This window comes from Sander lucioperca, chromosome 24 (genome assembly GCF_008315115.2).
Source record: "Sander lucioperca isolate FBNREF2018 chromosome 24, SLUC_FBN_1.2, whole genome shotgun sequence".
Lineage (NCBI taxonomy): Eukaryota > Metazoa > Chordata > Actinopteri > Perciformes > Percidae > Sander > Sander lucioperca.
Genome location: NC_050196.1, coordinates 5,124,399 through 5,152,221, shown reverse-complemented (window position 1 = coordinate 5,152,221; position 27,823 = coordinate 5,124,399). Strand labels below are relative to the sequence as shown.

At 43.8% G+C, this 27,823-nt stretch overlaps 1 protein-coding gene across 3 annotated transcripts in view; it reads left to right on the top strand.

Annotated features, from left to right (window-relative positions):
• The window catches only part of hecw2b (HECT, C2 and WW domain containing E3 ubiquitin protein ligase 2b), a 132,051-nt gene extending 104,228 nt beyond the window's left edge, over positions 1 to 27,823 (top strand). For all 3 annotated transcript variants that reach the window (XM_035998791.1, XM_031292271.2, XM_031292265.2), the window contains 11 exons: positions 12,169 to 12,278; positions 13,083 to 13,203; positions 13,312 to 13,425; positions 23,147 to 23,299; positions 23,453 to 23,551; positions 23,836 to 23,965; positions 24,117 to 24,263; positions 24,410 to 24,524; positions 25,916 to 26,001; positions 26,310 to 26,422; positions 27,039 to 27,823. In XM_035998791.1, the coding sequence (XP_035854684.1) occupies positions 12,169 to 12,278; positions 13,083 to 13,203; positions 13,312 to 13,425; positions 23,147 to 23,299; positions 23,453 to 23,551; positions 23,836 to 23,965; positions 24,117 to 24,263; positions 24,410 to 24,524; positions 25,916 to 26,001; positions 26,310 to 26,422; positions 27,039 to 27,150 (1,300 nt within the window). In that variant the 3' untranslated portion in view covers positions 27,151 to 27,823. The remainder of the gene's footprint in view (positions 1 to 12,168; positions 12,279 to 13,082; positions 13,204 to 13,311; positions 13,426 to 23,146; positions 23,300 to 23,452; positions 23,552 to 23,835; positions 23,966 to 24,116; positions 24,264 to 24,409; positions 24,525 to 25,915; positions 26,002 to 26,309; positions 26,423 to 27,038) is intronic.

Here is a 27,823-nt window from a genome sequence, read left to right as displayed (position 1 = left end):
TCCCACTGTGCTACTCTTGATTGATACCTCCCCACTAAAGATGACAGGTGGGTCATGTAGACAAGTCTACGTGTTGTCAACGTGTTGTCTACGTGTTAACGACGCGTTAATGACGCGTTAATTTCACGTGATTGTGAGCCCTTTGGCCCTTTTGAACGGGTGAGAGTCATAAGTTCCCATTGGCTCCTGAGCAGTTGGGTTAAACCATTTCTGTAAGCCTGGGGGGGTTTCCACACACTATTTAACATGATAAGGAACCTCTTATTTCTTTGCCATTTTCTTCGTTTATTGTGTAGCTTATAAAAATAAAACATTTGGTTTGCTGTTTTATAACTTTTTTAGTTATTACTAACATTAGTTATTACATTATAAATTATTTTTATCAGGATAAAATTGCCTCATTTAGCTCCTCTATGGTGGGCATTCTAGCTTTAACACCATTCATCAAACTTTATTTTAATATCATTAAAAACATTAACATTTTTTTAGGGAAATAGTTACTGCAATGGTATTCACAATGAATATCTGTATTTGGAAACCATGGAACTTTTCTCTTTGAGCATTTTAATTTAATATATGACCAGCAGGGGGCATAACATACTATACTCTTAGTCCTGATTAAATGGTAAAATACAGGTTGATAAGAATGTCCAGATTTAATCTTGGTGCTTGGGGTGGGAAGCCCTGTTAACATAATTTTATATTGTTTTTATATGTTCTCCTCTTTTGACCATATATATATATATATATATATATATATATATATATATGCTGCCATAGTATATATTATGGTTTATAACACATTTACTCTTTTATAACAAGAAAGCACATGGTGAATACTGCTGAAGCTGCACAATGCTTAATAAGAAACAGAAACAGAAAAAAATTAAATTTGCATCTGGCTCTACATCCAAACACCCAGACCATCAAGACCATCATGAGAAAGGTGTTTTTATTTCGTACCTTTAGTATATAGTAAAAATTTTCAAAATCCCAATCACTCAACTTTACAATATAATCCAAAAAACACCATTAGAATAAATAACCAGAGTTCAATCAGCAAAAATGCATCATTATACCCTTCATAAACATAACTTTTATTGCAAGGCTATAGGTCTTCTTGCCTCTCCGGGAACCATCACCTTATCGTGGTGGAGAGGTTTGTGTGTCCCTATGAACCTGAGGGCTGTGTTGTCTGGAGCTTTGTGCTCCTGGTAGGGTCTCCCAAGGCAAAGTGGTCTCAGGTAAAGGGCCAGACAAAGAATGGTTCAAAAACTCCATGAATAAACGAGGAAGAGATGGAGTGACCCTGCCTGGAGGAAGCCCGGGGCCCCCGTCTGGAGCCAGGCCCAGATGGAGGGCTCGTCAGCGAGCGTCTGGTGGCCGGGTTTGCCACGGAGCCCGGCCGGGCACAGCCCGAAAAAGCTATGTGGCATCCATCTCTCCAACCCATGGGCCCACCACCTGTGGGAAGAACCGCTGGGGTCGGGTGCGCTGCCACACGGGTGGCAGTGAAGGTCAGGGGCCTCGACGGACCAGACCCGGGCAGCAGACGCTGGCTATGGGGATGTGGAACGTCACCTCTCTGTGGGGGAAGGAGCCGGAACTGGTGCGGGAGGTGGAGCGCTACCGGTTAGATCTGGTGGGGCTTACCTCTATTCACAGTCTTGGTTCTGGAACCATACTCCTGGATAGGGGTTGGACTCTTTTCTTCTCCGGAGTTGCCCAGGGTGTGAGGCGCCGGGCGGGTGTGGGGATACTCACAAGCCCCCGGCTTAGCGCCGCTACGTTGGAGTTTACCCCGGTGGACGAGAGGGTCGCCTCCCTCCCTGTGGGGGGGAAAACTCTGACTGTTGTTTGTGCATATGCACCAAACAAGAGTTCGGAGTACTCGGCCTTCTTGGAGACCTTGGATGGAGTCCTGCAAGGGGACTTAAACGCGCACGTGGGCAATGATGGAGACACATGGAGAGGTGTGATTGGGAGGAACAGCCTCCCTGATCTAAACCAGAGTGGTTGTTTGTTGTTGGACTTCTGTGCTAGTCATGGATTGTCTATAACGAACACCATGTTCGAACATAGGGATGCTCATAAGTGTACTTGGTACCAGAGCACCCTAGGCCAAAGGTCAATGATCGATTTTATAATTGTTTCATCTGATCTGAGGCCGTATGTTTTGGACACTCGGGTGAAGAGAGGGGCGGAGCTGTCAACCGATCACCATCTGGTGGTGAGTTGGGTCAGGGGGTGGCAGCTCTGGATAGACCTGGTAAGCCCAAACGGGTAGTGCGGGTAAATTTGGAACGTCTGGAGGAGGTCCCTGTCCGACAGACTTTCAACTCACACCTCCGGAGGAGCTTTTCGTGCATCCCTGTGGAGGCTGGGGGCATTGAACCCGAGTGGACAATGTTCAAAGTTTCCATTGCTGAAGCTGCGGCGAGGAGCTGTGGTCTTAGGGTCTTAGGTGCCTCAAGGGGCGGTAACCCACGAACACCGGTGTGGTGGTCAGGGAAGCCATCCGACTGAAGAAGGAGTCTTTCTGGGATATGTTATCCCAGAGTACTCCGGAGGCAGTTGCAAGGTACCAAAGGGCCCAAAGGGCTGCAGCCTCTGCCGTGAAAGAGGCAAAGCAGCGGGTGTGGGAGAAGTTTGGAGAAGACATGGAGAAGGACTTTCGGTTGGCACCAAGGTGCTTCTGGAAAACCGTTCGCCACCTCAGGAGGGGGAAGCGGGGAACCATCCAAGCTGTGTACAGTAAGGATGGGATGCTGTTGACCTCGACTGAGGAGGTAATAGGGCGGTGGAAGGAGCACTTTGAGGAACTCCTGAATCCGACTAATACGCCCTCTATGTTAGAGGCAGACCTGGAGGATGATGGGGGATTGTTGTCAGTTTCCCAGGCGGAAGTCACTGATGTAGTCAAACAACTGAGATCATTGATGAGATCCGTCCAGAAATGCACAAGGCTCTGAGTGTGGAGGGGCTGTCTTGGTTGACACGCCTCTTAAACATTGCGTGGAAGTCTGGGACGGTGCCTAAGGAGTGGCAGACCGGGGTGGTGGTCCCCCTTTTCAAAAAGGGAGACCAGAGGGTGTGTGCCAATTACAGGGGTATCACACTTCTCAGCCTCCCCGGTAAAGTCTACTCCAAGGTGCTGGAAAGGAGGGTTCGGCCGATAGTCGAACCTCAGATTGAAGAGGAACAATGTGGATTCCGTCCTGGTCGTGGTACAATGGACCAGATCTTTACTCTCGCAAGGATCCTGGAGGGAGCCTGGGAGTATGCCCAACCGGTCTACGTGTATTTCGTGGATTTGGAGAAGGCGTATGACCGGGTCCCCCGGGAGATACTGTGGGAGGTGCTGCTCCCGATGGGGTGAGGGGGTCTCTTCTCAGGGCCATCCAATCTCTGTACGACCAAAGTGAGAGCTGCATCCGGGTTCTCGGCAATAAGTCGGACTCGTTTCAGGTGAGGGTAGGCCTCTGCCAGGGCTGCGCTTTGTCACCAATCCTGTTTGTAATATTTATGGACAGTGTTGGGTACACGTAGGGGTACAGATCAGATTATTGGCATATTATCAAAGATGTTTATCAATATTAATAAAGTTATGAATATGGTTATTAATAACTTTATCAAATCAACAAACAATCAAAACGGGGCACCACCCTGAAACTTCAGGGGCCAATATTGAACTGTGGAATAGTCTCATTTGTCAGTGGAAGGGTGAAATCCGAGCACTGACCTGTGTTTAACCAGCAATTAATACAATAATTAACGTATAGCAGAATTTATTAACTTCAAAATTATCAATGGCCAATCAATAATCCTTTGATCAATTAAAACCAATATACGTTTCTTTTAAGTACAACAAAACAAAGCAAAACAAAACAGCATGTGGGAGACCCTCTGTGTGTGTGTGTGTGTGTGTGTGTGTGTGTGTGTGTGTGTGTGGGTGTGAGAGAGTGAGTGTGAAAGAGTAGGGGGTGACGAGGTGTAGTCTAGCCAATGACTACAAAAATGGCTACTCTTGTGAGCTGCACAAAACTGTTTCACCCCAAGAGGGCGGTATTGATAGGCTAGGCCTAAGATTAGCCGTTAGCTCATTCAGGCTAAGCTATGTGCTAACAACAATAGGCTAGCTGCTAAGCTAACGTGTCTGCACACGTGTGGCTGACCAGAGGGAGACACACAGGAGCGCAGAACTGTGGAGCGGTGCGCGCTCTGCAGTTTATGTGACTCGCTGTTGGCCAGCTGTTCACCTTAGCGCGTGTGTGTAACTAGCTATGTGTTCATATATGTGTGTGTGAGAGAAAGGTTAGAGAAGTAGGAAAGATATATATATATATATATATATATATACTTGGATCTAACAGTACCTAAAACTCCTCAGCAGTGGGAGAAGCAGAAAATAGCATTTACAGCCTGAACAAGCTAGCTACATATTCAACACAACATATCAACAATGCACCGTGATCAGAGTACATTCACAGAATAGATTTGACTCAGCGGTCACAATCCTAGATTAATACATTACACGCGCAGCAGTAGCGCTGTATTAATCAGATCACATTAATGGTAACACAAAGTAGCAGCAATAGCAAATTACTCATTAATAAAACACTATTTATCTCTGCCCAGACGTAAGCCTTCTTACTGTGTGTTCAGTCCGTTTATCCGTAGGTTTCCACGAAAGAAACGGGGTCCGTGTCTGCTCGTCAGCAGATCAGAGGAAGCTCTCCTTCCAAAAAGAGCAGAAGGAAGAGAGCTAGAGTCGACTTGAGAAGAAAAACGTTGTTTCCTTCTCCTGCAGATATGAAAACACTGGCGAGTGGTTTCAGAGGATCCACGGTGCTCCCAGCACCGAAATTAAATCCACTTAGTTTCAAAAATGGAAGTTTTAGCACAAACTTGTAGTGCTGACCTGTCGTCAACTGGAGTTGAGGTGGAACGCATTTGTTTCTGTGTGTCATGCTGTAGTGACCAAAGTCACAGGGCAAAAGACGAGAAGTGGGGGGTGACATGGAGTTTTATAGCTCAGGCCACCAGACCTGGCTCCATGCTGGTTTTATGGTACCTCTGAACCAATGGGAGAGTCAAAGTGAAGCTGAACGTGTCGAACCTTATCTGCAGGCCCCTCCCTGACGCCATTTTGCGTCTTTCTTAGCTCCTTTCCTTCATTTAGGAGTTTGGAGCAAGGGATGTGGACTTTACCGTAGGCCAAGATCCTTTGTCTGAAAGACCACATGGTCTCTGGGTCTTTTGTCTTTGAGTCACATGTTGACTGAAAACCCTTTGCTTGAAAAAGATAATGTTTAACCTCCTCGACGGTCCCAACAACAGGATATCGAGGCGTAGTCGGGGTGGAGAGGGGTTGCAGTTCGGTGGGCTGGGGATCTCATTGCTGCTCTTTGCAGATGATGTGGTCCTGATGACATCATCGGCCTGTGACCTTCAGCACTCACTGGATCGGTTCGCAGCCGAGTGTGAAGCGGCTGGGATGAGGATCAGTACCTCTAAATCTGAGGCCATGGTTCTCAGCAGGAAACCGATGGAGTGCCTTCTCCAGGTAGGGAATGAGTCCTTACCCCAAGTGAAGGAGTTCAAATACCTTGGTGTCTTGTTCGCGAGTGAGGGGACAATGGAGCGGGAGATTGGTCGGAGAATCGGCGCAGCAGGTGCGGTATTACATTCAATTTATTGCACCGTTGTGACAAAAAGAGAGCTGAGCCAGAAGGCAAAGCTCTCGATCTACCGGTCAGTTTTCGTTCCTACCCTCACCTATGGTCATGAAGGCTGGGTCATGACCGAAAGAACGAGATCCAGGGTACAAGCGGCCGAAATGGGTTTCCTCAGGAGGGTGGCTGGCGTCTCCCTTAGAGATAGGGTAAGAAGCTCAGTCATCCGTGAGGAGCTCGGAGTAGAGCTGCTGCTCCGTCGCGTCGAAAGGAGCCAGTTGAGGTGGTTCGGGCATCTGGTAAGGATGCCCCCTGGGCCCCTCCCTAGGGAGGTGTTCCAGGCACGTCCAGCTGGGAGGAGGCCTCGGGGAAGACCCAGGACTAGGTGGAGGGATTATATCTCCAACCTGGCCTGGGAACGCCTCGGGATCCCCCAGTCGGAGCTGGTTAATGTGGCTCGGGAAAGGGAAGTTTGAGGTCCCCTGCTGGAGCTGTTCCCCCCGCGACCCGACACCGGATAAGCGGACGAAGGTGGATGGATGGAATATAGGTCTTCATGTTGTTAGGTTGAGACTCTGTAAATGCAAAGTGTGAAAGTAACACCTACAGCATTCCCATACGCCACACAGGGCTACGGGATTTTATAACATTCACAACCATAAAAACACTATCACTCATATTTCTTGCAGCTTCTATGGCTAGTACTTGTATCTTTCGATCATATTCACCACCATAATAACTAGGGGTGGAACGGTACACTGAAGTCACGGTTCGGTTCATACCTCGGTTCAGACATCACGGTTCGGTTCGGTACAATGGAGGGAAAAGCAAAACAAAAATGCAGAAGGCAATTTTTTTTATTGTGCATGTCTCAGGCTGTACCACCTAGTGTCATCCAGTCTCTCCCCTGAGCTAGCTGCAACAGCCTGAAGCGTATAAAGTAAGATGTAAATAGTAAACAATAAGTACCCCACATCATCTCCAGACTCCATCTGGAACTTGTAAACAAAATAAGACAATCAGCTAGTAGTGTGATATGTGAGACAAGCGCTGCTGTCATATGTGAATGCACAGAGCAGGGGTGTTAAAAGAGCAGCTTCGGTTAGCCTACCCAGAGCAGTTGGCGAATTGTGGCGTTAGCTTCACACGCTAACAGCGGAGCTAGCAGCAAACAGCGAAGCTAACAGCTAACGGCGGAGCTAACAGCGGAGAAAACAGTGAAGAAAATGGGCCTGGAAGCCATTTGTGGTTGAGGCAAGAAGGGATACAGCTACAGTACATCCGTGTTTGGTTGTATATGGAAGGGACTAGTTTGCTTCGTGTGGACCAGAGTGATAGAGAAAGACATGGCTCTGGTGTGGCCTCACTGGACCGACTTGACATGTGGGCGGCAGTGTTGCCAACTCTTTTGCAATGAAAGTCGCTAGCACCAGCTCCAAAAGTTGCTAAAAGTCGCTAGATGACGTCATGCGCTCATTTGCATATTTGTGACGTCATTACGCAATCATTTGCATAAAGCTTAGTGGTTGTGTCAGCAAGGTAGATAGAAAGAAATAGAACTCTTTAGCCAAATAATCACAAATTCAATACAGAAATTTATTTGACCTTATAATTATTACTTAGGTAGCCTATCTTTGAAGTAAAAAAAATTAATTCTACAAAGGGAGGGAAAAAGATCAATAAATAATTCTCAAAGAAGGCTGGCTTGCCCAGGGCCAGGCCAGCTCAGCGGAGTCTTTCTCCCATCGCGTCCTGCTGTCTCTCCTACCTACACCTCTCTCTGTAAGGATTGGATTCAAACTCAATTGTTTGGACTCTGGAGGAGGCCTTACCACATGGTCAACACCACCACTTCACTGGGCACGCCCACTGGATTCCCTCGACACAACCCTCCTTTTTGCCACCAGCACAATTATTGTATATATTTCACTCATTAAAACACTTAATCTTAATTATTGTGTTTTCGTCTGCTTTTGGGTTCCACCTCCTGTGCCGTTCCGTAACAGAACGATCTGGCCCAAAAAGAATGGACCCAGCAGATTCTGACTCTAACCCTCAAGGTTTTTCGCTCCACCATGCGGTGGCCTCTCAAGGCATCCTGCTCGGCCAACACTCTCAGTTGCTACAAGGAATCATGGAATCCCTTCAACAGCTCTCAACCAACATGCCTCGTGTGGAAAACCATTCCCCTTAGTTTCCAGCTCAGTTTCCACCAGTTTTCTCACCTTCCCAAGCTGTACCCGTGAGTAATTTTCAACCCTGTGAACCATTTGTGCCCGCTCCTGAACGCTATAGTGGAAAGTTAGGAGAATGTAAATCTTTCCTGTTTCAATGTTCACTAGTGTTCAGTCAGCAGCCTCTAACCTATTCTCTTGATGCTACTAAGATAGCTTATGTACTCGGGTTACTTTCTGGGAGGGCGAGAGACTGGGGGGTAACTTTTTGGAACAACCCAGTGACAACTAACGCCACATATCAACAATTTGTGTCTGAAATTACCACAGTTTTTGATCACCCAGTTACTAGCAGTGATACCAGTAATCGCCTGTTAAGCCTACGTCAGGGAACCCTCAGTGCTGCTGACTATTCTGTTGAGTTCAGAACATTAGCGGCAGAATTGGGATGGGATGATAGGGCTTTACAAAGCATTTTCTTTAAGGGTCTCAATGAGAATATCAAGGACAGTTTAGTGGGTCGGGCTGAATCAAGTACTCTACCAGACTTAATCTCCCTAGCCATCCGTATTGACAACCGGTTAAGAGAGAGACGTAGAGAGAGAGCGGCCAGTTCAACCTCCTTTGCCTACCCGCCTGTACCCAGTCCAGCTTCTCGGGTTGCTTCCAGTTCTTCTTCTGCCTGTGTTAACTCTGCCTCCGTGTTACCCAAGGAGGAACCCATGCAGCTGGGACGCAATCGGCTTACCCCTGTTGAGAGGAACCGGCGGTTCAAAGAGAGACTGTGCTTATACTGTGGGGAGAATAATCACCAACTGGTCTCCTGTCCTTCCTGCCCGAACCATTTAAACGCTCAAGCTCACCAGCCAAGGACGGGGTCCTGTTGAGTCAATCAGTAGTTTCCGATATTCCCCCTAGACGCATTAACATAAAGGCTGTATTATGTGTTAATGGTAAAGAGATTCCTCTCCAAGCTCTAGTTGATTCAGGTTCTGATGCTAACATTGTGGATTCAGAGTTAGTCAACCATCACCAGATTCCCCTAGCCTCACTTGAGACACCCCTAGTGGTCAGAACACTCAATGGGGAGGTTTTAGCTCGAGTCTCTTATGAAAACCTTCCTCTACCCTTATTGTTAGCTAGCAACCATCACGAGCAACTCAGCTTCCACGTTTTGCCCTCAGCTAATGCTCCCATTGTTTTGGGTCTCCCCTGGTTACTGCTCCACAATCCCATTATTGACTAGTCTGCCGGTAAGATTACCAGCTGGAGCTCTTTTTGTCATTCAACTTGTCTCAAGTCAGCACGAACTACAAGCATTAACAAACTCAGATCTCAACCACCAGAACCTACCGATGTGTCTGCTGTTCCCCCTATCTGTCATGACCTAGCAGAGGTGTTCAGTAAAGAAAAGGCCTTATCTTTACCACCTCATCGACCTTATGACTGCTCCATCGACCTGCTGCCCGGGGCTCTCCTTCCCACCAGTAGGTTGTACAACCTCTCTGCGCCTCAACGCGAAGCAATGGAGCAGTACATTGGTGAGTCCCTCAAGTCTGGCATTATTCGCTCCTCCTCGTCTCCTGTGGGTGCTGGATTTTTCTTCGTGTCAAAAAAGGATAAGACTCTCAGACCTTGTATTGATTTTCGTGGCTTAAATAATATAACTGTAAAGAACAAATATCCCCTGCCTCTGCTTAGTTCAGCTTTTGAACCTCTGGTGGGAGCCACTGTTTTCACCAAGCTGGACCTACGGAACGCCTACCATCTGGTCAGAATCAAGGAGGGAGACGAATGGAAGACGGCCTTCAACACTCCTCTTGGCCACTTCGAATATCTGGTCATGCCATTCGGACTCACCAACGCTCCCGCTGTGTTCCAGGCACTGGTCAATGATGTCCTCCGGGATCTGCTCAACCGGTCAGTTTTCGTTTACCTTGACGACATACTTCTCCAAGAACATGGAGGACCATGTCCAGCATGTTCGACAAGTTTTGATGAGACTACTGGAGAACAAACTGTACATTAAGGCTGAGAAACGCGAGTTCCACTCTTCTTCGGTTTCCTTCCTGGGATATATTGTGGAGAGCGGGCAGATGAAGACGGACCCGAGCAAGGTACAGGCTGTAACTGAGTGGCCAGTTCCCACCACCAGGAAACAGTTACAGCGGTTCTTAGGTTTTGCTAACTTTTATCGCCGTTTTATTCGGAACTACAGTTCTGTGGTTGCTCCCATGACTAAACTAACCTCTCCCTCTGTTCCCTTTGTGTGGTCTGCAGCAGCTGCCAAGGCTTTCACGGAACTCAAGGATCATTTCTTCTCTGCTCCCTTACTCGTTCAGCCCGATTCCTCCAGCCAGTTCGTGGTGGAGGTGGACGCATCGAACGTTGGGGTTGGAGCTGTTCTCTCCCAACGTTCAGCAGGTGATAACAAGCTACATCCCTGTGCATTCTTCTCCAAGAATATATCGCCTGCTGAGAGGAACTATGATGTTGGGAATCGAGAGCTGCTGGCTGTAAAACTAGCTTTGGAGGAGTGGAGACACTGGCTGGAGGGGGCCGTTGTTCCGTTCCTGGTTTGGACCGATCATAAAAACCTTGCATATATTCAGACGGCTAAGCGCCTGAACTCCCGCCAGGCCCGGTGGGCCTTGTTTTTTGGTCGATTCAACTTCTCCCTCACCTACCGTCCCGGCAGTAAGAATGTCAAGCCCGATGCCCTCTCGAGACAATTCTGCTCGGTTCTGGAGGAACCCATCACTCCCGACACCATCATCCCTTCTACCTGCTTGGTGGCGTCCCTGACCTGGGAGGTGGAATCTAGGGTAAGCAAGTATGGCTCAGTTCCAAGGACTTTCACCTCAGTGGTACCTCTACAAAGTTGGCCCCTCGCTTCATTGGCCCATTTGAGGTTGAGAAGGTTATTAACCCCTGTGCTGTTTGCCTCAAGCTTCCTCCTGCCCTCAGGATTCATCCCACCTTCCACGTCTCCCAACTGAAACCTGTTTCCACTAGCACTCTAAGCCCTCCTACCGTCGCCCCACCGCCCACCCGGGTCATTGATGGACATCCTGCCTATACTGTTCGGCGGATTATGGATGTGCGACGTCGTGGTAGGGGATTCCAGTTTCTGGTCGATTGGGAGGGGTACGGTCCTGAGGAGAGGAGCTGGGTTTCCCGGGCTCTCATTCTTGACCCCTCTCTCCTCAGTGACTTTTACCGGGCCCATCCTGGGAAGCCCGGTGGTCCGCCTGGAGGCGGTCATTGAGGGGGGGGTACTGTCATGATGTCATCACGTGTTTTAATGTGCTGGGTAATGTCATTTTTCCCGCCGTGTGCTACATTAAAATCAATGCGACACACCTTACAAATAGCGTGCAGGTTGTCGATATGACTAGGTAAGATGCATGTAAATTGTTGTGCCCAACACTGTTGAAATTTACAGCTATATTTCGATTTCTTTGCAGGAACACCACCTTCACCTGCCATTTTTATCGGCTCGCTTTCGGGTCTGATCTTTCCGTGAAGCTTGCACAGAGATCAACTGCGCAACTGGGTTATAGGTTGCCAGGTTGAGGTGGCAAATGGGTTGAAAATTGTATATGGTGTGTGGATTATGTGAATAAGATTCATTTCATACAAGATCTGGCAACTGGTCAACATTAGACAAATATGTTGGTCCAATTATTTATAAAGAAGTTTGGGCCATGCAAATTATGGGAGTTTCCCGGGAGAAATAATAAACCGGGAGGGTTCCGGGAGATAGGGCTAAAAAACGGGAGAAACCCGGGAAAAACGGGAGTGTTGGCAGGTATGTTGGTCAGCCGACAAGGGAGCGATCCTGGCCGCCACCAGCTGGCTGTCACATCAGACTGGAGCTTCTCAAGTCCGACAACATCAGCGCAAATGTTGGCCATCAATTTTCGTAAAACTGCCCATTCGATTTCTCGCATAAAAAAGTCTCAAAAGTGAATTTAGTGATGAAATAGCAGACAAAATAGTTGTTTGCTGCAACTACTATGGCAAACTACCGATCTAGATTCTAGAATCGATTGCTTTTCCTTGGGTTCCCGGATGTTAACACTGAATTTTAAACATTACATTTTGCAGCTGAATTTGGCCTGTTGAATTTGAGGAAGTTGAACATATGTTAGTTGAATACATTACATATACATTTAATACATTGTATTTTGCATCTGAATTTGGTATATTGATTTTTTTAATGTCGAATTTTGGATTCTGAATTTATAAATTGAGCATGGCGCATGTTAGCTGCGATGCTAAATTGCTCTGTCTCTCCTCCTCTCTCCCCTCTGCAGTCTGTTTGAAGATGAAATAATGTCCTATGTGCCTCCTCACGCCTTACTTCACCCCAGCTACTGCCAGTCACCTCGGGGATCCCCTGTCTCCTCCCCACAGAGCTCGCCTGGTAAGAGACTTAATGCCCTATCTTGCACTCGGTGCAGCGCAAAGCCCGACGCAAGTGTCTTTGCTAGTTTAAAACCGATGCAGTTGTGAATTTCCCATCCAGCGCCCACGTCTTTTAAATAGCAAATGCACCTGCACCCATCTGTGCGCCCATGGGCATGCTCGTCTTACAGGGAGGTGTGTTCAGGTGCATTCTTGGCATATTGCTATCTTGAGGCAGCGGAAAGTGATCGCGCCACTGACCAATAAAAACCTGGTCTAAAGTCAATAACACAGCATTTCATTGTTATTTTAACGCCTGCTTCACCTCATGGAGTTTTGGTGGCATTGTGCTCGCGCGCTTTCACTTCACGCACGAGCAGTTTCTTCTCCTGAAAATCTCTCCTTCCTGCTTAGCAAATCCGCCATTATAATAGCAATGCGCCAAGGTACAAACTTACCTGGCTTTTAAAGGGAATAGAAGATGACACTCTGATTGGTTTATTGCATGTTATGCCCAAAACACACCTATGATTAATACTACACTAAGTACAACCCTTTTGAACCATGCGCCTGGCTCACGGAGCCTTTTTTCCGCTGTTAAAGTAGCACAAGTGGATTCGTACACGCCCTAAACGCACCTGCGCCAGGTGCTTCACGCCGTGCGCTTAGATCGTTAAAAATGGGCCCTGAGAGTCCAGTCACACACAGACATAATTTTTTTGGCATCACAAAATAACCACTGGAATGCACTGACCTGTCCCGATTACTGACATATCCCAGTGCAGTAAAGGAGTAAAACCTTTCTCTTTCTCTCTGCCTGTAGGTACTCAGAGAGCTAATGCCAGAGCCCCAGCACCTTACAAGAGAGATTTTGAAGCCAAACTGCGCAACTTCTACAGAAAACTGGAAACTAAAGGCTACGGCCAAGGACCGGGGAAGCTAAAGTAGGTGTAATGTGTTTGTTTGAAGACAGACCTTTCTTCTAATTGTTTTGTGCTTACACAATTGTATGTGTCTGTCTGTCCACTTACTTGTTTGTGATTGTGTCTCAGGTTGATCATCCGTCGTGACCATCTGCTGGAAGATGCTTTCAACCAGATCATGTGCTATTCCCGTAAAGACCTGCAGCGCAGCAAGCTCTACGTCAGCTTCATTGGGGAGGAAGGGTGAGTATGTGGGAGGTGTGCACCATAGCTCATTTCCTGGACTATCTGGCTTATATATGATTTTTTTATGATTAACAGTTTTTATTTTCAATTCATAACAAGATGCAGAACATAAAACTAACACCATTAACACATCCCCCTCCACCTTAAACCCCCCCCCACAATAAAATAATGACAAAATAGACAGCTGTAAACCAAATAAACATATATATATGGCAAAACAATAAGCACATAGTATACGCCTCTCCACAGCACCTGGCTTTTTAGGAGCCCTCCAGAAATCTCAGATACTTTCCCCATTTCCTAGTGTAGACATTCAAAACCGTTTAATATGACATTTTTTCAAACGCTGCCACTCTAGACATCTCACAAGCACACTCCTGGATTGAAGGCACTCCTTCATTCCTCCATCCTCTTAAAATAATCTGAATGGCATCATTAAACTAATTTGTACCCAGCTTCTTATGTGCTTATCTATCAATTCAATTCAATTCAACTTTTTTTTCCATCCCGCTTAGTATTGACCCATCTCCTAGAACAAATCCCGGTCCAAAATTCCTGCTTACCATCTCACAGGACCATAGGACATAAAGTAATTGGCCATCCTCTGTCTTGCATTTCCAACACTTTGGTGTGTCTTTCAATCCATGTCTAAACAATCTGGAGAGAGTCCAATAGAAGCAATGCATAATCTTAAACTGAATGAGGTGCACCCTTACAACATGTGACATAGTTTTAATATTCCTACAAATTCTGTCTAGTCATTATCCAGTGTAATAATCAGATCCTTTTCCAATGTCTTCTTGAGGGCTGACCAGGCTCCATCCCCTAGGTTCTGAATCAGCATAGAATAATACCCAGAAGCTTCATGACCTTTCCCATATTTCATCAACACCTTATCTAAACATTCTGGTGCCTTCGAGGCTGAAGAACTGGACCATATTAATAGATATAGAAACAAATAACCAAACAACAACAAACTCAAAACAGACAACAACAAACAAAAACAAAAAAACACACAGAGCCTACAGTTACAACATAATAAATAACAGGGAATAATGATCATTCAAAATATAGCCAAGCGTCACTGTAGAATGTCAGTGAGATTAAGTGGTTCAATAGAGAAGAGTGAGGAATGAGATGAAATTGGAGAGTGTTAAAGTCTACATGTACAGTTAGTATGAAAGTGAGTTGCCAAGGCATGTTTAAACAGTCTGAAAGATGAAATGGAACGAATATTTACTGGTAAGTTATTCCAGTCAGAAGGTGCTTTAAACATAAAAGCTTTTTTTGATATGGACTTAGAGTCATTAGGTTCTGAAAAGAAAAGCTGTACAGTATGTCTTAAATGATGAGTGGAGGTAAAAGGAACCAAAAACTGTTTAAAAAAAAAAGGATAGTTGAAATGAACACACTTGTGTTCACAAAGTGCAACCAATGAATCTGTTTTCTTATATATGGTGTGGGCAAGTCAAGAAGTGCATACATTGTACAGTGATGAGTTGTGAATGAGCAGTTAAGAATGCATCTACACAATCTATTATAAACTCTAGTAAGAGGAGCAAGAGAGGTATTCGAAGCAATGCAATACACAGAATCAGCATAATCCATTATTGGCAATATAAGTTGAAGAGCAATTTTTTTTCTGACCTTAAGTGGAAAACTTTTTTTCGTTTCTGGAACGGAAAAGGAGACTAAGACTATAATTCAATTTATGTACAATGTGATTAATATGGTAGTTAAAAGAGTCAAAGTATAGGCCCAGGTATTTGATATGGTCAACTTTCTGCAATGTAGTGCCATCCAGACAGGAAATACGACATGAATGTGTTTTGCATTTGAGTTTGATATTCTGTCAAGTGCCAAAAATCATAGTATGTGTTTTAGTTTTATTGAGGAGTAACTTATTAACTGCAAGCCAGTGTTGTAAGTTATTAAAATCAGACTGTAAAACTGCTTCAATCTGTACTAAATTTGTATGTGAAGTAGATATAACCGTATCATCAGCATAAAGCTGAACAGAACACTTACAAATAGAGGGAAGATCATTAATAAATATGGAGAAAAGAAGTGGACCAAGCGTTGATCCTTGAGGCACACCATACTGTTGAGTTAGTGTCAGATTTGTTTCCATTAATAACAACACATTGTTTTCTATTGTGAAGGTATGAATTAAACCAGAGTAATGCAGTGTGTGAAAGGCCAATAGCGTGAAGTTTATCCAGAAGAATGTAATGACTGACCAAGTCAAAAGCCTTTGTCAAATCAATGAAAATAGCACCAGTTAGTTCAGAAGTGTTCGAGGCAGTGAGAATATCGTTGGTTAGTTTTAGCAGTGCAATAATGGTAGAGTGATTTGAACGAAAGCCAGACTGAAAAGGTGAAAGGATATTGTTTTCATTAAGATAGCATGACAGTTGATTATAAATTAATTTTTCAAACACTTTAACGACATTGCCTCCTTTATGTAAGAGAGTAATGCGTGAACATTTCCAGATACTAGGTAATTCATAGGTAGACAAAGACATATTGAAGAGATCACATAGATATCCACCCCTATCATTCCCGAAGCCGGTGTCCCACAAGGTGCAGTACTCAGTCCACTCCTTTTTTTTTTTGCAATCAACTTTTTATTAGCACCTTCAGACATACAAAACAAATTCCACAATGTGTGACAGGTAATATCAGATGGTGCACAGAACAGAGAAACACAAATTGAACAAGAACAAAAACCTTCTCCCACCCCCCACCCTCTGCAGTCTCGAGGAAGACAAAACAAACAAACAAACAAACAGAAACCACACCTTGCCTAATCACGCTCTTTTTAGTTTAGTTTATTAAGTCTGATATTTGTGCTGTTGCGCTTTCCCATAGGCTGGGTTAGTTGATGATTTGGCTTTGTTAATCCTTGCTGTAGAGCTTGCTGAGAGCTCAAGCATAACTATGTCTACAAAATACGCCAACCACTGCTTTATACAAAGCAAGTGAGGGGGGAGCTAGCGTTGAGTTATCATTTTCTTGGTTGCAGTTGAGCCGGCTAGCCAAATTTTCCTCTGTCTCCCAAGCAGGTGTAATTTAGAGTCGTCATTAAGTAACAAAACAATCGGGTCAGTAGGAACTCGACATCCTATCACATCAGGCTAGCACTTTATATTACACCATAGTAATAAGATGGTAATAGTGGGGTAACAGTGTCATAATAAAGAGGTAATAAATAAATAGGTAATAACCAGGGACGGACTGGGGCTAAAAAACACTTGTGGACTTTCTCCCAAATAGGCCCATCATCCGGCCATTCGTCCCTAGCCGTGTGCGACATCATTGGTTGTGTTTATTAATGAAGCCTCAGCCTTCAAATAAAAACAAAAAATGTACAATGCCATTACATCTGCATTGAAAATAAAATAAAAATAATGAAATGTCACTAGCTACAGAAACCCCAAATTACACAAACATGTAATTATAAAACAGTACAGAGTATTACTGACAACACTTTCAGAGATAAGGTAGGCTACTTGCTGTACCTGAACATGGGGATTAGATATATTGTAGGCCTATACCAAAACTACACTGAGAGTGTTAGTTGCTATATACTATAACTTATAACTATTCAACAGTGTTTGGAATAGGTAACAATAATGCTACAAATATACACAGAACTGCTGCTTGATGATTATTACTGAAGCCTGGCTGAACACACTCACTCATCCCAGACGGCAGCTAGCAGCTAACAGGGTAAGTGAATTTAAACAATGTCTGAGTTGAAAATGCATCTTGTTGTCATGTAAGGGCCCTGTTCATGTTGCACAGACATTTTAATCGCATTTTGTGTCTGTTAAAGAGGCACAAAGGCACTCTTTATGATATGCCCCCAAAACTGCCGTTTTAGCTAAGTTGGAGCTCTCGGCATTAGCTGCAGCAGGTCCATATTGCTAGCACCGATTTGGCTCGTTTTTTTTGCTATCGACAGTACTCACGTACTTATAGCGATCAAGATTAACGTAAAAATTGCCCGGAGTTCTCCTTTAATATCAGTCCCGATGAGGCTGATGGGCTGAAATTTGAGCAATCCGTAAGATCTTTGCCCTTTTTGGGTATAACGGAAATTAGCGCTGTGTTGGTTTGATGGTGAAAAGTACCCATCTCTATGGCTGAGGTTTAAGCTGGTAAAATGGTAGGTCCTAATATGTCAAAATACTGTAAAAGAAGTTCTGATGGAATTCCATCCAACCCTGGCGTCTTCCCTTTTTAACTGTTTTTAATGCTGAGTTCCTCTAACGTTATAGGTTGACCCAGTTCTTCTACCTCCTCTGGGTCAAGAAGAGGCAGGTTTTGAACTCCTGGCACTGTGTCGGATCTGGGTTGCAGGAGGACTCATACAACTTTGAATAGAAGGATGAAAAGTGGCGCTGATATCTTTAGGATTTGTTGAGATACCTCGGTCTGTGCGGATGCTGTTGATAGTAGCTCTGGATTTGCTTTGTTTTAATTTAAGAGCAAGCAATTTGCTTGGTTTACAGCCATCAAAATAATAATTTTGCTTCACTCTGTGCATTTTCAATTCAGCTGTCCTTAGCAGATCATTTAGCTTTGTTCAACTTGTGACTAAAAGAGTATGTGTAGATTTAGAAAAACAAGTCTTAAGAGACTGCTCTAAAGTGTTGGAGCGTTTTTCCAATTCCGCAATCTTTGCCTCTCTTTTCCTCTTCAAGTTGACCGCGAAGGAAGATGTGGAGTCTCTAATAAATCCTTAAGTTGCCTGCCAAATAAATGCAGGGTCAGAAACTGAGTCTGCATTGATTGATATAAACTCAGCCAGTTTGGCTCTAAATTCTACATCAAAAACTGTGTTCTGGAGAAGGGAATCATTAAATTGCCACCTCCTAGATCTTTCTCCTAACATATCACAATGGAATGTGGTTATCAGCGCATTGTGATCAGACAGAATTGCTGGTTCTATTGCTATCGTGTGGAACATTGCCTTAAGCTCACTGGAGCACAAAATATAATCAATGCGGGAGTGGGTGAGGTGACGTGTGGAAAAGAAGGTGTAATCCTTGCTAGTAGGGTTGTGCGTCCTCCATGTATCTGTAAGATGGTGGGATTCCACAACTGCTCTAAACGTGTCTGATGTATGTTTTTGGGCCTTTGTGTGATTGACCCCTGATCTATCCTGATTTAAATCTAGTACTGCATTCATGTCTCCCCCTATAATTAGTGAATATTCATTGAGAGAAAGCAATTAATTGGTTAAGTGCGGGAAAAAAACTTTCATCATATGTAGACAAACCGAGACAAAGGCTATTTTCCTGCTCCTTATCGTGGTAAATATATAAGATATCCTGCCTTCTTTACTACTTTTTTCTACGGCGAGTTAATAAAGGCCTAAAAGGCATTATTATTTTTCAAAGATTATTTTTGGGGCATTTTTAGGCCTTTATTGACAGGACAGCTGAAGAAATGAAAGGGGAGAGAGAGGGGGAATGACATGCAGCAAAGGGCCGCAGGTCGGAGTCGAACCTGGGCCCGCTGCGTCGAGAAGTAAACCTCTTTATGTGGGTGCCCGCATTACCAACTGAGCTATCTGGGCACCCCAACAAAACGGTCCGTGATCTGTACTCAATCCACTCACTCTGCCTCCCGTGCACTGCACATCATCATCATCATCATTACTCCATAGTATCTATAAATGCCTTTGCCCTTTGTGGGTATTCTAATGTCTTAACTCGATCCTTGGTGTCGATTTTGAGCTTAGCAGGATATAGCATTCTGAATCTCACCTCTCGCTCATGCATTTTTTTCTTGCACTCTTTGTCACACTTCATCTGTGTTGCTCTGGAGTAGTCCGGAAATAGCATTTTGTTGTTATTTCACCAAGTCAGCTTGCCCTTGTTTCTCGCCGCCCGCAGCACCAAGTCCCTATCCGATGATCTCAAAAACCTCACCAGAATGGATCTGGGTCTCTCTTTTGCCAAAAACTGCTGGCTGGTGATTCTATTTTCAACTCTTATATTTTTTCCCAGAGCAGGTCGAACTCTTTCTTGCTAGCTGGTGGATGAGCATGCCCTTCTCTTTCGGCTGCTTCAAGATTTTCCACCCACTTCTCAATCTCATTTAGTCTAGTGATTACAGTTTTTGACAACACAAAGAAAAGTAGAATTACAGTACAGTAATCAATACAATATTTTACTGTAAACAAAAAACAATTAAAATTAAAGCTGCAAGCAGCGTTGGAGGGGCCCTCGCGTCTCTGCGCATGTCGGGGTTACTGGTGGACGCCGCTCTTTGCGACCGTGCATTTGCACTCAGACACTGCAAATCATCACCAATGAAAAGGGAACGGCTGAGTTCAATGACACCTCACACAAGACTCTACCTTAAACGGTTCAAATGTTATGAAAGGGGCGTGGCCTGAGTACGTGGGCGTGGTTAAAGTATAGGGGGCGGCTCAGTATCACATGTAGACCACACATAACTTTCATGTAAATCGGATGATGTTTGTCATATAAGGCTGATTTCCTGTTGCCAGCGGGGGGCGCTATGACGAAAAGTCAATATTGGCCTGTAAATGTCCTCAGGCCTGGACTCTTGTTAATTGTGGGAAATTTCAAGCAGATATCACAATGTACATTTTCTCGTTCATCACTAAACACTCAAAATGGCCGCCACGCCATGCCCACACCGTTTGATGAAAAGTTTTTCTTTTAATAACTTTTCATCTTTAAGTTGTTGAGATGGTACAGACCGAATTTGAAGTCCATCGGATGAAATCTCTAGGAAGAGTTCGTTCAAGTATAACACCTTGACTTTTAGGCCTACTTCCTGTTGCCACTAGGGGGCACTGACTTTGAGTCATTTTTGTCCGGTAAATGTCCTCGGAGTTAGAGTCTTTATGAATCCTGAAAAGTTTTGCCAAGGTCTTAAGATGGCACAGACCAAATTTGAAGTTAATCGGATTAAATCTCTAGGAGGTGCTTGTTAAAGTACGACATGTGGAAATGGCCAAAATCGCACTAATTTCGAAATTTCAATTCAAAATGGCGGACTTCCTGTTGTTCCTGTTGTGTTTTTTTGTATGTCTTGACATGCTACATATGTGTACCAAGTTTTGTGAGTCTACGTTAAATGTACTGCAGGGGCTCAATTTTTTTTAATTTTGTAGGGGGCGCTAGCGAGCCATTTTTGTGCGCCTATTCCCAAAACCCTTAAAATACGTAAATTTTCACCAGACTTGATGCGACTGCCAATCTTGGTGAGTTTTTAAGTATGTTAAGCCCCTCAAAAAGGCGATTAATTTGCCGGATAAAGAATACTATAATTATAATAATTTTTGCCTATTGCTTACACACTTTTTGCAGAATTTGGCTCATTACGTCAAAACTCTACACACAAGCCAATCAGACATAGCACTTGGAGATTAACAACTCACATCTATGCCAAAATGAAACACTGCAATCAAAACTTAACACTCCTTTCTAAAAATGAAATTCTTGCAACAATATCATACACACAAGCACCATTTGAATTACTCTTTCATATCACCAGCAACACACTGATGGGCTTTATATAAAACACTGCAGTCTTTGTGTTTCTATTTTTATTGTCATTTCCTCAGACTCAGTCTTATGTAAAACTCAAAAGTAGAATTTCTGCAGTAACCAAAGAAGAGTTTTTACAAAAAACAAAATTTTTTACAGAAATAAAGAGAAATAGAATCACAAATCATCAAATTTAGCAACAAAACAAAAGTAAAAAAAAAAATATTACTGGATACTGTAAACTGCTATTGGAAAAAAAAACTGCACTTTACAGCAACCAGCAGGTATCCAAAGTGATCAAAACCAAGAATAAAAAACACATATACAATAGAAAGAAAGAACATAGAAAACAGTAAAATCAGAAATAGTTACAAAGAAACAGAAGAATGAAATTGTCACACCACTGCTACGTATTAAAAGCCAGACTAAACAGATACGTTTTAAGTTTGGACCTAAAAAGAGCTACATCTGTAATAGTGCGAATAACAGTATTGTTTTGTGTGTGTGCGTGCGTGTGCGTGCACGTGTGTGTGTGGTGGGGATCTGGCCACAAGACCTCGTCAACATCACAGGCGATGTCTCTTCCATGTCCGACTCCCCTCTCTCTCTCTCTCTCTCTCTCTTTGTCCTCCTCTTACTCTGACTCTCATTGCCTCCATGCTTGCAAAGTTCTCAAAATGGCTTACCTGAGGCCTATTTGTAGTGCTAAGACCGACTGGTGTTCTGTTTTCTGTGCAAGTGTTTTCAGGTCTGTATGTAAGTGCCTACAATTGCCAGATGAGTTTTGCATTTTGAACAGAGTGTTTTCCCAATGACAACAGAAGATTTCGTTTTTGAACAAGTGTCTAATGTAAGAAAACGTGTGTAGTGTTTCGCAATAAGTGTGTTAAAGAATTGCAAACAAAGTGCAAATTTGACAATGTGTTAAAGCTATGGTTACACTGTGTTTAAGGAATGCTACAAGAAGTTTAGGTATTGAGGCTTTGGTCTAAGCATTCATTTTTAGTGTGTAAGCAATGGGCAAAAACTGTAATAAGAAAAAGAATAATAATTCCTTCAGTTCCAATAGGGCCTTCGCTGCTGTCGGCGCTCGGGCCCTAAATAATTGCACTAAAATTACAGTGCAATGGTAAACAAAAAATGTTTTGTAAATGATGGGGTGGATGGTTTACGGATCCCGCCTTCTGTTAGGGTCTGGCTACAACACCTCACTCACATCACGAGGTTGGTGGAAACTAACATTATCCCAGATGATGACAACAAACCTGGGCAGCTGTGGTCCACATTATGTAGTGCATCGAGAAACGTGATTATATGTGTAAGTATTGTAGGGACCTAGAGTGGCATGGTGATGGAGAACTCCTTGAAGACTAATGGCAGCACACAAGGTGATCATGTGTTTGGGTTTGTTGATATTTTTAAATAGTGTTTTGCATTTTGAAGAGGGAAGTGTTTTCCCAATGATTGCAAGAGTTTTCATTGTCAAACAAAGTTTCTAATGTAATCAGTGTGTAGTGTTTTTGCGTGTGTTGCAGAATTGCAAGGAAAGTGCAAATAGAAAACGTGTTTGTACTTTTGCCTTTGTTTAAGGCATGGTTACAAAAGGTTAAGGTTTTGATGCTTTTGTCCAACCATTCACTTTTATTGTGTAAGCTATCGGAAAAAACTGTAAGTTGGAGAGTTTTGTCTCCATCGAGACGATACAGCAGCAAATTTCCTTCGGACCCTCCAAGTCAGCTGAGATCTTTTCCAGCACTGCAAAAAACATTTCGATGTCCGCCAGCGTCACGTTGATGTTTTAAACCTTCTTCTTTTTCATCTGAACAACAATTGACACAATAGACTCCAATCTAAATTCTGAATGCTACAGAATTATTGAACATAAGTTAACATTTTAAACATATTTTTAGGCTAAACAGAATTCTAATATACATGTAGACTCCAAATGATCAAGTTCTGATCTGTATAGAACTGCTGTGACCAATCAAGCTATCAATAATTAGAACATGGAGCACTACTCATTATTCAGCAATATTCTATAAATATAATGGCATTTCCCTGCTTCCTCTCAAATCATTTTAGATTAGTTTGTTACATGTTAGCGCATTGCCAAAACACATCAACATTAACTACTGACATGTATGGTAATGTAGTAAGGATTGATCTAAATGTGTGTGTTGCAGGTTGGACTACAGCGGGCCTTCCAGAGAGTTTTTCTTCCTGGTTTCCAGGGAGCTGTTCAACCCTTATTATGGGTTATTTGAGTATTCTGCCAACGACACCTACACCGTCCAGATCAGCCCCATGTCTGCCTTTGTAGACAATCACCAGGAATGGTGAGGTTTACTGTACACACACAGTAACACATACAAGAGACAATAAAGCTCAGATATGATCTTTAGTATCCTGATTAACTTTGTGTGTGTGTGTGTGTGTGTGTGTGTGTGTGTGTGTGTGTGTGTGTGTGTGTGTGTGTGTGTGTTTTTCAGGTTCCGGTTCAGTGGTCGCATTCTGGGTTTGGCTCTGATCCATCAGTACCTGCTGGATGCCTTCTTTACCAGACCCTTCTATAAAGGCCTACTGCGCATGTATGTGTATATACAAAGCATAGATGCATAGAACACATACTTTTTAAACTTATTTTAAACTCATTTGACATGTATATAAAGTTGAGTATTCTTGCAATCATTTGCTTCTCTTCTTAGCCAGTGTGTGTTTAATGTGACCTGGATTGCGACAGGTCTCTACACACACACACAGACAGACAGACAGACTCACTCTCACACTCTCACACACACACACACACACTCTCACACACACACACACACACACACACACACACACACACTTACTCTCATTTCCCACTATATAGTCTCTGTGACCTGAGTGACCTGGAGTACCTGGACGAGGAGTTTCACCAGTCCCTTCAGTGGATGAAGGACAACGACATAGAAGACATGCTGGACCTCACCTTCACCGTCAATGAAGAAGTCTTCGGACAGGTTAGGCTCTGAGTGTGTTTCCATTTATACACATATATGTGGCAAGACAGAGAGACTTATATAAAAAAAGTCTTTTGTTTTTGCTTTGTCTTAAAGAAGAAATTGACAAAAAAGATCCTTTTATAAATTTTTTGTGTGTGTGTTACCATAGATAACAGAAAGGGAGCTGAAGCCTGGCGGAGCCAACATCCCTGTGTCAGAGAAGAACAAAAAGGAATACATTGAGCAGATGGTGAAGTGGAGGATAGAGAGAGGAGTTGTGCAGCAGACTGACAGCCTGGTCAGAGGTTTCTATGAAGTATGGCTTAGTGTGACATAATTTAACATCTAACACCTCACAACAACTACATACTACTATGATGCTTGAACATATTTATGCTTTTTCCAAACTATATGATATGTATTGTGTGTGTGTGTGTGTGTGTGTGTGTGTGTGTTTTCTAGGTGGTGGATGCCAGGCTAGTATCAGTGTTTGATGCAAGGGAGCTGGAGCTGGTGATCGCTGGCACAGCTGAGATTGACTTATCAGACTGGAGGAACAACACAGAGTACAGGGGAGGTATGGAAAAAAGATGGATGAATGGGCTGTTTATCAGACAAAATGAATGAAAAGATATGACTGTCAAAATAAACGATAATAATGAGTTAACGCAAATTCCCATAACACGCGTGTGTTCTGTGATTTGGGCCTCGGGCCGCTCCGTAGTATGGGAAATCAGAAACCGATGCAGCAGTAACCAGGGGTTAAAGTGGACCCAAATTATCTGGAACGGCGTTCCGCCACTTTCGATTAATAAGAAAATGAATCTAATTAGCAGTTTCAGGTTTTTTTGTTTTTTTTGTGTTTCCTCTTTGTTTACAATAACGCCAAATATCCATTCCAGTGTTCCCCTATTCACTCTCAGAAACGCACTGCTGTGATTCCAAGCATAAGTGCACGCACAAGTAGTCTTAGGCACCACTTGTGCATGGTGCCTGACGCTGTGGTCTCACGCACAAGTGGTCTTAGGCAAAGGGCCAGACTTGTTGAATTGTTCAAAAAGACTTATGAATGTTGATTCATAGGTCTTTTGAGGAAGAGGAGAATTGACCCTGCCTGAAGGAAGCCTAGGGCCCCTGTCTGGCGCCAGGACCAGATGGAGGGCTCGTCAGCGAGCGCCTGGTTGGCTGGGTTTGCCATGGAGTCCAGCCAACCAGACTTTTAAAACGCAAAAACACAAAACTCTGACTGTTGTCTGTGCATATGCACCGAACAGCAGCTCGGAATATTGTCATCCTTCTTGGAGACCCTGAATGAAGTCGGGACGGTCGATGATCGAATTTGTGATTGCATCGTCTGATCTGAGGCCGCATGTTTTGTACACTCAAGTGAAGACAGATGTCAAACTGATCACCAACTGGTGGTGAGTTGGGTCTGGGGGTGGGGGAAATCTCTGGATAGACCTGGTAATCCCAGGTGGGTGTGGGTGAACTGGAGAAGGCCCCTGTCCGAGTGATCTTTAATTCACACCTCCGGCAAAGCTTTTCTGTGGAGGTTGGGGGCATTGAGCATTGGGCAATGTTCAAAGCTTCCACTGCTAAAGTTGCGGTGGGGAGCTGTGGTGTGTGTGTGTGTGTGTGTGTGTGTGTGTGTGTTTGAGGGTTACCGTCCCTTGAGACCCTAAGACCCTACCCTCGAACACCGTGGTGGACACCGGTGTTCAGGGAAGCCTTTCAAATTAAGGATGAATATGTTACGTTATGTCCTGGAGGACTCCGGAGACGGTTGCATGGTACCAACAAGCCAAAAAAGCTGCAGCCTCTGCCGTAAAAGGAGCAAAGCAGCGGGTGTGGGAGACGTTTAGAGAAGCCATGGGGAAGGACTTTTGGTCATCAGCTACCTCAGGAGGGGGAAAAGGGGAACAACCCAAAGTAGTTAAATAGTTACATGACATAATGTGTTATGTTTAGGTTACCATGACAACCATATTGTAATCCGGTGGTTCTGGGCAGCAGTGGAGAGGTTCAACAACGAACAGAGACTACGGCTCCTGCAGGTACGTGTGTCTGTCTGTGTGTGTGTGTGTGTGTGTGTGTGTGTGTGTGTGTGTGTGTGTGTGTGTGTGTGTGTGTTCACATTGATTGTCAACCAGTCAGTCAAAAAGATTGAAGTCTGGTATGTACTGGTATTTATCAAAGTGTGTTTGTGTGTGTTTTTAAAGTACAACAAGAATTTTGCCACCTCTTTTTTTAGCCTTCTTATACTCTTTTTCCATCTCTGTTCCTCTCTCCCTCCGGCTCCCTCTGGCTCCCTCTGGCTCCCTCCGGCTCCCTCCGGCTCCCTCCTTCCCCTCTGCCTATTCAGTTTGTGACCGGTACATCCAGTATTCCTTATGAGGGCTTTGCTTCTCTGCGAGGCAGCAATGGACCCCGCAGGTTTTGTGTGGAGAAGTGGGGGAAGGTCACAGCACTGCCCAGGTAAACACAGAAAGCACAAACTGCTATCAGGGTTTGATTTTGGTCACAACTTCATGGCGTCATCATTTTTACTGTGATTTTGGAGTATGATTAATATGCGAATTATCGAAAATTAAAACGATTTAATTAGGCTAAAGTATCCAAAAATGTACTAGAGTAATGTACTGTTACTTTGTAGAAACAAGTATTCAAAAAGAAGTAAAAGTAGTCACCAAAATTGAGTAAGAGTACAAAAGTACATACAAAGTTAAAAGGAACATAATGAGTTACCAGGCAACAGTCAGTAATTTGGCCAAGGAGATTATGGCGGACTATTTCTGGTAGACTATTTATTGGAATTGTTTTTTTTCCACTTTTTGTTTTTGTACTGAATAAACAGTACTGATTTGGTACAAATTAAACAGAGTTATAAGAGATATAGTGAGCTTCAGAGATGCTGGTAGGTGATTTTTGTAACAGTAGTTCGACAGAGGTTAGGTTAGCCGTTTCCCTGTTTCAATGGAATTTGATATTTGCAATAAGGAATGAGCTGCTCACACTACGCCTTCTGTATAGAAACGGTATTAAGTGAAAGAGGTAACCAGTGTATGTTATCACTCCTGTGGTCTCTCTTCAGAGCTCATACCTGTTTCAACCGGCTGGACCTGCCACCATACCCGTCCTTCTCAATGCTGTATGAGAAGATGCTGACCGCAGTAGAGGAGACCAGCACCTTTGGGTTGGAATGAACCTTGTCTGCCCACCTATCCAAATCTCAAGGACTGCTTGTGGTAGTAAAAAGCCATGATGGACAAAGGTTCAAAAAGCTGGATTTTAATGTATGGCTTGAGTTAATTTATAATATAGCAGAAGCTGATAAGACCTTATCATTACGCTGCACTCTGACCTTTTGAAATGTACAGAGGTAAACACTTATTTTTGGTTGCACGTGCACATATTTCGCACCTACTTAGTAACACACACCTAAATGATGTGATGAATGAAGACCCACACTGCCTTTGAGACCAGAATCCTAACTGCTGGGATTTGACCAATCAGAGCCCAGGATGTTTTTTTTTCTCTCTTTGATACCAGGAGTTTAAAGTTTAAGAAGATGCAACCACTGCCAAAAGCTGAGTGGACTCAGCCTCTTTTATTCTAGTGTCAATGGACCTCAAAAGGTTATACGCTTGTCCAGAACTGTGAGCTTCAATGACTTGCAGTTATTTCTTAAAGCCTTTCAACACCCGTCTGATATAACTTTTGGTAAAGTTTGTGGAATTTTCCTGTGAACTTCTACAGCTAATTTTGCAGTCCAGACAGATGCTTTGGTATTGTTACAGTATTTTCATCTGCAAGAAAAAGTGATTTTCTAATGATGTAGCGTGACATGTTATTTTAATCTAAATAACTTGTGATGTA